At 48.2% G+C, this 14,709-nt stretch overlaps 1 protein-coding gene across 1 annotated transcript in view; it reads left to right on the top strand.

Moving 5' to 3' along the window:
- Positions 1 to 5,627: 5,627 nt before the first annotated feature.
- GPT2 (glutamic--pyruvic transaminase 2) overlaps positions 5,628 to 14,709 on the top strand; it is a 352,603-nt gene continuing 343,521 nt past the window's right edge. The window contains exon 1 of the mRNA XM_069607062.1: positions 5,628 to 6,034. Within this exon, the coding sequence (XP_069463163.1) occupies positions 5,813 to 6,034 (222 nt within the window). The 5' untranslated portion in view covers positions 5,628 to 5,812. The remainder of the gene's footprint in view (positions 6,035 to 14,709) is intronic.

Genomic DNA, 14,709 nt, shown 5'->3' with positions numbered 1-14,709 from the left:
CTCGAAGGAGATGGAAAACGGGAACCCCCCATCGATATTGCGCCCCCTTTCCAGTTAGCCACTTTGTCAGAGTTAGGCACAGTCGCCTCTTTGAGAGGGTGAGAGAGGACAGGTCCTGGAAGATGGTGACCCTTGCCATACCCATCATCACCACTGCCCTGCTCCCACCGGTCTATCCAATCTCAGGCGAAGCAAAGGTGGGGGGAAAGGACTCTGTTTTGTTCCCAGTTTCAATCGCCAGGGCCTGTGCAAGTTCACTTTCGCCAGGCCAGGCGACTGTGTGTCCCCCGTTTGTGGTATTAAGTCTTCCTCCAGATTGTCAATCCCTTGCCGTGGGGTCTGGGCAGGCGGGCACACGCCCCGAGTGCGGGGGCCACACACCCACACTCAAGCCCTCACCCGAGGGTCCAGTGCCCCAGGGGTTTCACTTGGTCTCCGACTGTCACCTCGGTCTCTGCAAAATCCCTGCATAGAGGCGGGCACGTGCCCCTGTCCAGGGGGCCCTCACCTCGTTCTGCAGTCCTCCAGAGGGCTCTGTTATGCTGTGTAACAAGATTTATGTTCAAACTTTACTTTTCTTAAGGTTGATGGAAATCCACCTACCTGGATCCACACGCCGTCGGGGAAGGGAGGAGGATCCTCCTGGTTGCTCAGAGCCCCCCTGAAGAGTGGCTTGCAGGCAGACCCTGAGTTCCCAGGGAAAACCTCTGGGGAAGAAAATCCTGTTGTAGATGAAAGCTGAAGAGTCTTCCTACTACAGGCGTCTGTAGTCCTGCCAGCAGTTGGATGAGAAGGCGCTCTGGAGAGGTCTCGGGAGATGCTGTATGGGAAGGGCTCTGATTAGATCCCTCCTCAAGTTAACTTTAAGAAAACCCATGCAATCTGACTTACCCAGGTTCTACACCTATTCACAATGTCTGTATTACAAAAGGACTTGTGAATGCACATGAGGAAGATTTTGCAGGATCTAATCTAGCCGTTCAGACGGAGGAAAAGGTGAAAGAGATGTGAGCATTAATATATGAAAGATAGTAAACCGGAGGAATACTTCGGGGAGCCTCTCTACCTGGTATGCTTGTCCGGCCACTAGAAGAGAAGAGCGATTGCTTGTAGCGTCTCGTCGGGTTCTTGCTTCTGGATTTGCGGGAAGCAAGTCTGGTTGCCTAGGTATCCTAACAGCGTTGACTCGTAAATGCAGGAACGAAGAGGGTAGGAGAGTAGCGATTACAGTAATTCCTATCTATACACGTTCCCATAAATTATGCCTTTACCTTGTGCAAGCCGGGGGATTGAAATGAAGGAATCAGCGGATCTGAGCCGTTCCTGATTAAACGAGCGGAGACGCTGCGGGAGCCGTGACTCTCCTCGAAAGGCTGACAGTCTACGATCATAAACAAAGCAGAAGGATAGGTGAAAGGGAGAGAGTTGTAGATGTGAATACATGCAAACAGTAAGAGGTTTGGCGATCACTTATGAAGCGTGGCTAGGATAGGAGTAGCAACGCGACGTTGCTCGGGGCTTGCAGACAGATAAGTGCTCCTTGACAATGTGGGCGGAGTCATCCTCCTAGATATTCTACAGGAGCCTGAACACTGCAGCTTCTTAATCGTCCTTCTTGGGAGGACCAGGGGAAACCAATCCGATGCCTTTCCAGCGTTGTCACAAGGACCATCGATTGCCATGAGACATAACAGGATCAATGTTAGGTCCAGACACCTGCCTGGGCTACCCCCTCAGCAGGAGAGCCCAAAGTGTTTAGGAGCACCCTAGTACTCTATCCTCAGCGTCCCCCTAAAGGGAAAGTCAGATGGGCCCTCCGGCCCGGGTGGGTGGAGTGGGCACCCTTCACAGATCCATGGGGCCCCCCTTGCTGCCCTTTTATGGTCCTTTGTGTGCTCTTTTGTGCTGGCCTCAGTCACCCCACAGCCCTGGGTCTTCCCTCACAGCTCTGGCTCATGCTCACCCCGGGCCGCCGGGGGCCCTGGCTCCTGGTCTCTCCTGAGGAAGGGGCTTAGAGGCATGCAGCCTCAGATCTCTCCAAGGCACATAGGCCAGTCCCTGTGTCTTTCTCCGGGCCCCCAAGCAGGGCCGAGTCACTGTAGTACTGATGGGGTAGGGGAAAGCGGGGCACCACCGATGTTCCTCTGTGTCAGGGGGACAGACACAGCCCTCCTCCTCACCTCTAGCCCCCTCCTGTACTGGGTTGGGGTGCTGGAGACGGTCGACTCACTCCTTAGTCGGGTCTGCCGAGTGGAGACACTCTGGTGTCTCTGCGTCCTGGGCCTTCTCTCAGGACTTTAGGTTTTGCGCCGGTCAAAGGAGGAGGAGCTGGATCTCCACTTTGCCGGCAGCGATTTCTTCCGGGCTTCAGACGGGATGGAGCCCACCGGCTGAGAAGTCCACCTCTGGGGTCACCTTGGCACCATGGGGGCATTCAGTGGGAGCAAAAGCACTTTCTCGGGCCCGGGTGATGGAAGAGCGCATTTAGGCGACTGTCATCTGCGCGCCCCTTGGTGGCCTCCTCAGCTTTCCTCTCCTTAAACTCGAAGTCAATCCCTGGTCGAGATTTTCTGTGTCCTAAAATGCAAACCAAATATTAAGATGCTAAAACCTCAAGGTTAGTAGAAAATATTACTCTGAAAATACCTTGCTGATGAAAGTAGCAGACTTTCATATGAACGTGCTGCAGTCACACTGTTCTCACTACTATTCACAAATCGGGTGCTAATCAGGGACCGATAAACGCCACGACAAAGCGGCTTATAAAGAACCTGGACACATACTTGGGATCACCTTTCAGACGAGTTTTGACATTTTAAATAAACGCCCCCTCACCCTAATAGTTATTCAGTTGTGGGCTATATTAAACTGAATAACTATTGTGGCGAGGGGTGTTAGGGAGAATTCTCCGAAGTATGCCAGTTCCTCCCACCTTAGAACCCTCCTGCTCTTTTCCTAAACTTTGGGACTTTGAACTTTTCAATGTGTTTTCTGTGTTTCTTTTAGTTATGGAGTCTAACCAACTTCATAGGCATCATCTTTTACAACTGTGTCACCAAGCACCTTCAGTGCAGTGCCACAGGGAAGTCTTCCAGATTTCCCAAGATTTAAATACCTTCTCTGGGATCGCCTACTGTTTCCCAGAGCAGTGGAGTGAAATTGACTTCACTTAATACTGTAAAATTCTAGACCCAGCACACCCTATCTTACAATAGAGTGCTGGAGGGGTCACTTAGTATCCCCTGTGTCTAGTTACTCATGTAGCATTTATATGTTACCCTTTTCTCTCAGAATGGCTGGTGGCAGTGGTTTTGTAATGAACTACCATGATTTACCCTGAACGCGAACTGTTCGCAGCTCCGGTAACGTTAAATCGCGGGAGCCATGTTTTTCAAAATGGCGCGGGGACTCCTTTGTTAAAATGGTCCCCGGTCTTCTTTTTTCACCATTTCTTTGTGGGAAGGTCTTTCTCGAGTTTTTCTCTGCGCGTCAATCCAGGTTTGGTATCTTTGTTCATTCGCCTTTGGCAGGCTTCAGGAGTGAAACCCGCCTCTGGCTCCATAGTGTCTGGGGAAGGCAGAAGTGAAGGAGGTGCCTGAAACTCCCTGTGCTTAGTCTCTTAGAGAGCCAAATGCACTCTGTGATGATTGGCTGGCTGACTGTATGGCAAGGACAGCCACCCTGCTAGGTGAGTGAAAGCTAGGCTGGAATGAATGGGAGAGAACTGAATAAAAAGGCAGGTCTTTTGGCTTGGAAGGCAGAGTCGACCACTGGACGAAGGAACCGAAGAAGACCTTGAAGAGGACGCCTGCTGCAACTTCTGGACCGTTGGTTTGCCCGGTGAAGCCCTGCTGCAGTGAGTACTTGCCAAGTTCGCAACAACAGAAAAGCCCTGCAATCTCCCTTTGAGTTGGTAGGACCAATCAATTCCCAAGTAAGCCACCTGGACACCCATCTCGGAGCTGGTTGAATTTACTCAGAGTTTCTGCATGAAACCGTAGAGCCAGGGAGAGGGACACCAGATTGTGTGTGTTGCTTGTAAGCTGGCCTTAAGCTTTTGGAAGATCTTCGGGACTCCCACTAAGCAGGACAGACCAACCCTGACCACCCCTCAGTCGAGTATGGGACCTCAGATGTGAGTTAAGTCCACCTTGACAGCCAGCAACCGCACTTATTGCTATTTGCTGTACCGCAAGGAGCTGAAACGCAAAACAGCCACTGAAAGTAAAGTTTGTCGGTTGCCAGTTTTGGCAGTGCCAGTGCAGTGCAGGAGTCCGCATCTTTTTCTTCTTTACCAAAGTACTGTAAAACAAGTCTAAGAGAACTTACCTCTTACTGGGGAAGTGCTTGTAACTTCTGCCACTCACAAGTCTAATCAGCTTGTGGCCCTACATTTCATTCTTTTTATCAAAGACTACTACGAACGTGTGCAAAGACTTTTCCATTTGCTTACCTGAAGTGCTGCATCCTATACAAAGACGTTTGCCCATTGACTTTGGCTTAGCCTATTTGAATTGAATGACTCTTCTAAGTGCTATCTGAAAGTATTTTCCCTGCTTAGGAATATTTGTAATTTCTTGTGTTCTAATAACCTTTGCTTTTTACCAACTTTTTAAGAGTGTTCTGAATGCCAAAAGTAAGATGTTAATGTCCCCAGCACCCTTGTTACTGAAGTCACCTGTGGGAGTAGGTTGTGTCTGTGGCCATCCCAAAAGGGTTTTGTCTGATTCAGAAACTCAGAGTGTACATTATTGAAGTATATTTGTGTGTTACTAGTCTATTGCTCCCTTCTGAAGAAGGCTTTATAACTGACTGATAAATACATTGTTTATGCAAGAAACCTTGAGTGTCAGAGTTTATTTAAATACCCATAACTCTGAATTGTTGTGTAACTCCACTACTGTTCACATTTCCCCTCTTGAGATAAGCCTGGCTGCTCAACACACTACCAAAACTGTGCAGTACAAGCTTATACCAAAGGTTGGGTTGCCTACGCCTGTAGTCATAGTTGCTTGTAGTGTTACCACAGGGTACTGCATTCAAACTTTGCATAACAAGGGGAAGTGAGGGGGCCCGTTTATTTAAAATGTCAAAACTGTCAAATGACAAAACTAGGACTGAAAGTTAAGACCGGATTAGCTACCAGCACCCTTTCTCTCTGGTCTAGACTGCTTCCTCAATATGTCACACATCTTGTGCATCTAATGTAAAAGTGCATGGGAATTATGTTGTTTTTAGAAATTGAAAGGCATTCCTAAATTAACAAAGATTAATGTGGGTAGCCTTTTGGGTGTAGCCCCCTGGGCTGCGACCCGGGGCTACATCCCAACTTTGTGTGCTGGCAAAACGAATCCTTTGTAAAATGCAGCACCGAGCCCTATATCGGAACTGTGAGGATAGCCGTGACGTTCTTTTCTTGGTCAAAAACGGCCATCACCCAGCGTCCTAAAACGGAGACTTACCCCAAACCGAACTGTGCTGAAAGCCATCCACCAGGACCGCAGCAGGCGTGCTGCTGACTTGTCCCTTTCCCTGAAAGACGTAAAGCACGCTGGTGCTGCTGGAGCCGCTATCCAATAGGAAATGAAGAGGGAGGAGTTCCGGAGGTAGCCGAAGGCAGATGATACACACATTCAGGGGGATGCCTGATACTTTCACTTCGCGGCGACGGTGCAGTCGAGAACGCGCTTTCCTCGTTTAAAACTGCTGCCCAATTGGAAATTAAAAGGGAGTGGTTCCGAAGACAGCCGAAAAGCAGAGGATAAACGGATTTTGGGGTATAAGAGAAATTACACTTGACGGAGTAAGCAAGATGAGGAAATTAAGGTTTTCGTTTGTCGGGGCGCTGTCAGGTGTCGGGCCCCGGCGTTCAGCCAGCAGCACGGCCCCAGCTCCGCACACACCCCCCGGGTGCCCTCCACGTCCCCGCAGCCTGACTCTGCAGAGCATGAACCCTTGTGTGCGGGCTGTGGAGTATGCAGTGCGGGGGCCCATCGTGTGTCGAGCAGGCGAGTTGGAGAGGGAGCTGCAAGGGGTGAGTAGCGGGGAAACAGCACCACATCCACGGCGGGCTCTGTCCTCCTCGATTGTCTTCCCACCTCTCTTAAAAACAAAAATCCTCTCCAAATGTAGGGTTCTGGCTATAAATGTATGATGCTGCCGCTGCCAGCCCCATCACATTTCGTTGTTCCGCCCCCTTTATGGCCGCTCTTGCCACATAACGGTTCATGTTTTCTTATTTTACTTGTGTAAAAACACGTGGCTCAATATCTCGTCTTTGCACATCTTGACATTGCCCCCCGCCGAATTTGAGCATTTTTGTCTTGAACGTTGTCTCCGAAAGGGTGTTTTTGCCCTACTACTTTGCTTTGGTAGCTGCAGTCAGTGCTGGAGTTTCGGGAGCTGTGCTGTCACAAGCAGGTCTGGTTTCATCAGCCAGCCCCCTGTAGTTCATGACTCGGCAACAGAAAGAAAACTCTCTTCTAAATTTGACAGGCAGAGGAAATCGCTGCAACTTTACAGCTTCAAAACCGAAGTGTAGTTTGACAGATGAAAGATGACGCAATAGTTACAATGTAATTATTTCAATTTAAGATCACTTAAAAGCAATTTACACTGGGAAAGTTCACTTAAGTTTATCAGTAGCGCCACGGCAAACAAATCTATAATTTATTTGAAATCGTTTTCATAATTCAAAGCTTTACGAGTGGTACCCAGCCAGGGTTGGCCTATAGGGAACTCTGCAGATGTCCCGGTAGGTCTCTGCACCCTGGGCCTCTTTTGTGTGGTAACCGATTTTTTTCCCCTCCCAGGGAAAGGGTTGGGCTTGCTGAACATATGTAATATAGGACCACTTTGAACATTCTAGGGTTTCCTTGGTTCCCAGTCCACCCCTGTACCCAGCGCACCGACGTTGTGGAATAATCACATGGCACCGTTTTGATTCTGCTACGTTTATTACTAAAACGACAGAAATAGCATTCCGTTGACAAACTATACAGATATCTTTCGTTTCCATATTTTAGTGTTTTTTTTTCTCCAGAAATCGGGTCGATTTGGCATACTAGCAGGGATTTGTATGTTGATTGCTTAGCTGCTGGTGGGGGTTCTATGTAATGGCCATTGCTATAAATCGAATATGGCGAGAGGTGGCAGCAAAATGCTCTTGATCAAGTTATTGCTTACACATTTCCAGTCAGGTAAAATATTATTTGGTCAATTTGATGATTAATGCTGTTGCGTTTCTCGAAATGGCTGAGAGCTATGTAGCTCTTGCTTGTAGCCTACTTGCCTGATAGCTATCGGGAGCACCCTTTTCTCCTTTGACCAACTCGTGCTATGTACACAAGTACCCCTCTGTGACATTATGTTTGTGTGTATGGCAGCAATCTGCCTAGAACGGCAACGCACGGTGCAGTTTTTACACCCTCATAAACTGGCTCACTACTTGTACTCCTCTTTATGCTATTGTACAGCCCCCCCTTCGTTGGCATGCTTCCGCCATCTGTGAATGTGTTATTGTAAGTTATTCCATAAGGCACACCTAACTTTTGTAAGGCAGCCGCCCAGCTATCGCGCAGAAAAACTCTGCATCTCTGGCGGACAGCGTATCACCAGAAACCAGGACATGCGCAGACTTAAAATCAGCTGCTGCCAAAAGGAAAGGACCAGAAAACGAGCCTTCTCTGCCTACGCCCCAAGAATATGGAACCCCCTCCCTGTCAGCATCAGACTTGCCCCCATGCTTCTACAATTCAGGAAAGCACTCCAGACCCACCCCTTTAAGGAGTCATTCCACCTCAACAACTAAGCCATCACGTCACAACTCCCACCAACTCGCCACCTGATTTGCTAGATGCCATCCGCCTCTCTCCTCCCTGCCACCCTGTACAGCTTTACCCCGTTGCTTCTTGAAGCTAGGTCCACACACAATAAAAACCATAATACTAATTTCTGATCGAAATTGACGATTGATTCAAAAAAATCCAAATACAGTTGACGTGTGTGAGGAATAATTGATTATGTCTCATGGCCAATAGGTTTTTTTCCCCCTGTACAGCACTAGGGCGCCATTCCCCTTTGGGGTGGGGGTGGGTGGGAGACGGTCCCAACACACAATATAGACTTCTACTGACTTGCAAGAGGGAGAGTTTAGCCCACGTTTAAGTTGTGGCACCAGTGCGCTATGATCAAAGCCTCGACCGTCTGACTGGAGAAATGGCTTCTGAGTAAAATATGTTGACTGAATAAGGAGCAGGCGTTCAGAACCCTTTTAATGCAGTAGCAGGGTGTACATTCTGGTATATCCCAGGAGAGTTCCCATAGACCCGAAATCATCCCCTCATTGTGTTTTCTTTTTTTCAGGGTAAAAGTCTAGCAACTACTTCAATCCCTTGCTCTTTATGTTGTGACTTAGTGCCTCATCTGCACTCATTCCTGTTTTCATGTTGAGTGAAAGATGCCACATGGGTCTCCCATTGTTTAACTTCCATTGTTTAACTCGTCATGTAACAGATACATGGCTCTGTGCGTCGTCTCCAGGTATTCTATTGGTGCAAGCAAAACTTGACAGTCTGTGGTGCCTTATTGGTGCTTAAGAAATGTGGAAAGAAGAACTTCTGTCGCTGTCCTTATTGTGCCAGTTGTCACCTAAAGTACTGTGTGTTGTTGCATGGGTCTATGACTAACATGTCATCCCTGCCTGTTCCTTGATGGTTTGAGTGGTCAAAAGGACTGAAGGTTGATGACAGCATTTAGTAAACAAAATATATATTCTCTCCACATACTTCGTTTTATTCAATATATTTGACCCATTTTGTTCACACACTCCAACAGTTCCAGTCTCATCTATATACATCACCCTTTCTTCCAGATCCATCCTCCATTTCTGCCACCCACTACACCTGTTTCTCTTCCCATTTACTACATCCATTCCTTCCAACCACTTCACCCGTTTATCCACATACATCACCCGTTTGCTTCACGCTTGACACTCGCTCTGCATTCTACACCTGCTCTGCCCTCAAGACCTGCTCCGCCCTCAACACCCGCTCCGCACCCACACCATACTCCTATATCTGCTCAGCACTCTACATTGGCTGAGCACACCTACATCCGCTCCACTCTATTAACCACTCACACAAACTACCTTCGCACCACAGCCTACATCTGCACCACACTCTTCTCTGTTCCACGCTCTCATCCGCTCCAACCACTCATTCATTTTGCGCACTCGTCCGCTCTTATGCACTCGTCCGCTCTATGCCCTCGTCCGCTATAGGCACTTGTACACTCTATGCACCTTTCCGCTCTACACACTCATCCGCTCTACACACTCATCCACTCAATGCATTCATTCGTTCTGGACGCTCATCCGCTCTACACACTCATCTGCTCAATGCATGCATCCGCTCAATGCTCTCATCCGCTCTACGCGCTTTATCCATTCTACCGATTTCATCCGCTCCCCTCACTTTGTTCATTCATCCTGCATTATCGGTTCAGCTGAAGTCACTTGTCATACGCACTCGATCCGTTCCGTGCTCTCCATCTGTCCCATGCGCTACACCCGTCTCACATACTTGAATCGTCTATTCTGTACCTTTCCTTTATGCCATGCACTCAATACATTCCATGGCGTCTGTGTACCCATCAGTCTCTTGTATTCATCTTTCCTTCCTCCTCTTTGTTCATTTCGTCCATTTTATTCCTTTCGTCCATTGCAATCATTACATCCATTTCATTGATTTCAACCACATTACTGTTTTCGTACGATTTATTCTTTTTATCCACTTCACTGCTTTACTCATTCTATTCTGTTTGTTCTTTTAGTTTACATTAGCGGTTATTAGTTGTAGATTTCTTGCTTGGATCATGATGTTGTATTGTTATTTGTCTTATTGTTATTTATGCTCTAGTATATTGGGTTAGTTGAATTGTCGTTGTCCGCTTTATCCTCACGTCCAACATTGGTCCTCTTGTCTGTTGCATTTATTTTGTCCATTTTGTTGATTTCAGTCACTTTACTGCTCTCATACAACGTATTCTTTTCTACTTCGCAGGTTTGATCCTTTTTACTCATTCTCTTTTTGTTTGTCCTTTTTAGCTAACCAATAGAGGATAATTAGTTTTCTATTTGTCGTTTGGATCATGCTGCTGCGTTGCTATTTATGATCTAGTATTTTGTAAAGTCATTGAGATGTGGTTATTCAGTTTGAGTTAGTTTGAGTACGGGGACGGTTTTTAGGGGAAGAGCCAAGTTTTCAGCAATTTGCGGAAGGACATGAGGTCTTCAGTGAGGCGGATGTGGGGTGGGAGTGCGTTCCACAGTGTTGGGGCCAAGGCTGAGAATGATGATCCTCCTAACCTCACTGAGTTTGTCCTAGGTATGACTAGGAGGCCGGCAGAGCTTGATCTTAGAGTACCTGGAGGGTGAAAGGGTTTTAGTTTGTCTTGAAGATATTGAGGTCTGGTTTTATGCAGTGCTTGGTGAGAAATGCATAAGGTTTGGAAGGTCACCCTTCGTGCAACTGGAAGCCAGTGCAGAGTTTTGAGGGCTGGGGAGATGTGGTCTCTCGGGCCGAGCGCTAGTAGCAGTTTGGCTGCTGCGTTTTGTGCTCTTTGTAGTTTATTCAGTTGGTATGCCTGGACTCCGAGGTAGAGGGGGTTAGCGTAGTCCAGTCGTGATATAACAATTGATTGGACTGCGGAGAGTCTGTTGGGAAAGGAGAGGTATGGAAAGATGCGCCTAGAGTTTTCAGGTGGTAGTGGCAGGACTTTGAGACGTTGTTGACTTGGAGCGAGAATGTTAGGTCGCAGTCTAGGGTGCATCCAAGGTTTATTCTGATTTGGAGGGGGTCGGTGAGTTGCCCATGGCAGATGGCCAGGGTAGTGGGTGTGGAAGAAGTTCAGAGTTGCTACATACCATGATTTTGGTTTTGGAGGGGTTTAGCAAGAGGTGATTTGTGGTCATCCAGAGCTCTGTCGAGGAGGCAGGAAGCGAGGTCAGGTCGGCAGTTGGGTTTTGAGTTCAAGAGTTTTAGAATTAGTTGAGTGTCATCAGCGTAGTTGTAACACAGGATGTTGTGTGAACGAATTATTTGTGTGAGGGTGGCCATGTAGAGATTGAACAGGAGGGCTGATAAGGCATGCTCCTTGTGGAACTCCCGTGTTGACTGGTCGGGCTTGGGAGGAATAGGTGGAGAGTAGCTTTATTTGGTGCCTATCTTTGAGGAACAAAGCTATCCATTTGAGAGCGGTTCCACAAATTCCTGGGGAGCGGAGGCGGTCAAGGAGGATTGAGTGAATGATTGTGTCGAAGGCGGCGGATAGGTCAAGAAGGATTAACGCGGCGCATCCTGCGGAGTCTGCTGTGTTTTTAAGGTCATCCCAGATTGAGGTTAGGGTGGTTTCGGTTCCGTTTCGGGCTCTGAAACCTGATTGTGCGGTGTCTAGGAGATTGTTGGCTTTGACAAAGGCATTTAGTGGGAGTAGGCGGTTCGGTCAATGTGTTTGGCAAGGAACCTGGTGTTTGAGATGGGGCGGTAGTTTTTGGGCTCGAGAGGGTTGAGGAAAGGTTTTTTTATTAGAGGTTTGACCTGAACCATTTTGAATGCGTGGGGAAAAATTCCAGAGGAAAGGGAGTCATTTATGATGGATCTTGCGTGTTCTCCTGCACAGGTAGAAGCGAACATTTCTTTGAGGGTTGTGGCCGGGCAAGGGTCTAGCAGAGAGCCGGATGGTTTGCGGGCAGAGAGGGGCTTGAGGAATTGGTTGGGTGATATTGGACTAAAGGAATCGAACATTGGTTGGGGAGTGGCCGCAGGCGGTGGATTGGCCGGTATGGGGGGTGGGTTGCCTGGTGGGTGTAAGAGAGCTAGTTTGTTGGTAGCCCGTTTCTTCTTTCAAGAGCTGTGGTATAAAAGTGGAGAGAGTGAGCCTCTGATTGTGAGGGGGGTCAGGACGGTGGTAGTGAATGATGGTTTGGTGAATTCGATGATAATTTTGTGAAGTTCTTTGCTGGGGTTTTTACAGTTTGGGATTCGGGAGTTGTAATGGGCTTTTTTTTTGCTTTCCGGATTTCTGCCTTGTACTGGTGAAGGTGCCTGGCCAAGGTGGATCTTCAAAGGGAGGTTTTGTCTTTCCCCCATTTGCGTTCTAGGTATTTATATAGTTGTTTAGACGTCTTCAGTTCAGGTGTGAACCATATAGGGAATGGGCCACGACGGGCTGATGGTTTGCAAGAGGGTGTGAGCCGCATTAATGAGTTGAGCCATGAGTCAAAGTCGTCAGGGGTTAGTTGATTATTGAGTTGGCAGATAGGTGGAGGAGTGCGTCGGCTAGGTCAGGAAGGATTATTAGTTTTTTCCAGCATTTGCATAGATTCGAAGGTTTGGGTACAGGAAGCGGTTCGGGTGAGCGAATGGCGAAGGAAACAATGACGGAAACAATGACGTGATCGGACCAGATGATAGGGGTGGGGAGTTTAGGAGTATCCGGTTGTGGGAGCTGAAGATGGCATCAAGAGTGTCCTTTATAGTGAGTCGGGCCGTTTATGTGGGGTTGGGGGTTGATCGCGTCTAGGCCGTCAACCAGAGAGTGGGTCATAGGGCTGGTGGGGATGTCGAGCCATATGCTGAAATCTCCTAGGAGGGTGAGGTTGGGGTGTTTTTAGTTGAAGGGTGGCAGTAGAGTCGCAGAGGTTGTTTGAGAATTGTCTATCATAGCCAGGGGGTCTGTAGATTATTTGGAAGCTGTGTGAGACCGAAGGAGAAAGGGATAGTTTAACGAGGAGTGATTCGCAGGAAGGAGGAATGGAAGGTTGTTTGTCGGTGATTGAGGCGTGGAAGTGAGATTTGAAGACTAATGCTATTCCTCCTCCTCTAGAGGGATGGTTCAGTGGGGTGAGGGAGTAGTCTGTGGGAAGGCTTCATTGGCGATAGGGGCGAAGTCGTCAGAGAACCAGGTTTCGGTGATGAAGACTAGGTCCGGTTTGTCAGAGACGAGGAGGTCAAAGATGCTGTGTCTGTTTTTTTGCTACGGATCAGGCCTTAAATAGGATGCAATTCACTTCAGTAGGTGAGGTTGGTGACGGAGCTGCAGCGATTGGGGGGGTAGGGGGGAGAGGGTGGAAACTTGAAAGCGAGAGGGGTGGGGTGGTTGAAGATCGATGCGAAGAGTGGGCGAGCAGAAAAGTAGGCGGGTTTCGGGTGAGAGTGGATGGACGCGTGTGTTAGGGAGATTGGGTTTGGCACGGGGGATTTGAAGGAGGGATTGTGGGGGGTTAGGAGTGTCGGTTGCGGTCGGTGAGAAATTGAGGGAGAGTGGCTTCAGGCAGGGTGAGGCATGGGGGAGGGTGGTGATTGGGGGGGGATGAGGTGGTGGGTCGAGACAAGGGAGGCAATGAGTGCTGAGAGATTGAGGGGAGCCAGGTACGTTTCCTCTTTGGTGCGATTGGTGTGTGCGAGAAGGTGGGGGGGGGGTCAGAGGGAGAGCGGGATGAGGCTTCTGTTCTTGCTAGGCGTGCAGTTTTTAGGGAGGGGAAGGGGTGTGGTCGGGAGGGATGATTGGGGCGGGGGGAAACAGAGGGGTGCATGATTGCTGGACAGGGTGTGCCCGGTAAGCTAGTGAGGGGATTGGGTATGATCAAAGTAGGGTGATCGGTGGAGGGGTTCGGAGGAGCAGTGGTCTTGAGGTGGTGGGCTCGCCATCGTGCCCCTCTGGCTTGGTGTTTGGAAAGGGACTGGGTAGGGGATGTGGTGGAGGATGGGATGATTTGGGGAGGGGGGACGGGAGGCAGGGCTGGCCAGAGGGCGAAAGCGGTGCACGGGGGACGTTTCCGGCAGACCTTGGTGGATTGGGTGCACTCATGGTTAGTAACTGTGATATAGATAGGTTGGAAGATATCGTTTACACAATCCCACTTTCGCTATAACACTGGATGTTAATTGTCGATAGCACGGCAGTACCTGCTATTGGGTACAGTTTCAGATGTAAATTACACTTTATATTTGGACTTTATAAATTCAGCAATATCACTGGGTGAGATTATTCATGGTTTTTGGGTTCAGCTAAGCAGGGTGATATTATTCTAACTTTTAATCTATTAATTATAAACTAGACTGCAGAAATGCCTTTGGGCGGTTTTGAAGTCTAGCTAGACCTTAGGATATGCTGTTAGGTGGCCATCTAGTTGCAGCTACAGCACAGTTACGCTGTTGGCTAGCCTTTCTTCTAGCAAGCTGGAATACAGGTATGCTATTAGTGAGAGATTCGAGTGCAACAACTTCACAGATATGTTTTTAGGTGGACTTTTAAGTGCAATTTGGGAGGACTTTCTAATTGCAGATTTGATACAGATACGCTATAGAGTAAACTTTCTAGATGCAACTTTCAAATGCAATTATGACTACAGGTAAGCTATAGGGCAGAGTTTCTGATTCCATTTCTAGATTCTTTTGTACAGAGTGGATATTCGGCACTCTTCTAAATGCAACTTTGCATAGAGGATATTAGGCGCACTTCTAAATTCAACCAGGGCACGATATTGGGCACAGTTCAACTATGGACAGTTGAACACTTCTAAAATCTATTTTGCACAGAGAGGATATTAGGCAAACTTCTAATTTCAACTACGGGAGGCTATTAGGCACACTTCTAAGTTCAACTTTGCACAGAGAGGATATTAGGCAAACTTCTAAATTCAACCAC

Source organism: Ambystoma mexicanum, chromosome 1p (assembly GCF_040938575.1).
Source record: "Ambystoma mexicanum isolate Mex_15411 chromosome 1p, UKY_AmexF1_1, whole genome shotgun sequence".
In the NCBI taxonomy this organism is placed as follows: Eukaryota; Metazoa; Chordata; class Amphibia; order Caudata; family Ambystomatidae; genus Ambystoma; species Ambystoma mexicanum.
Note: the sequence above shows the minus strand (reverse complement) of the source record. Positions and strands in the feature narration are given on the sequence as shown.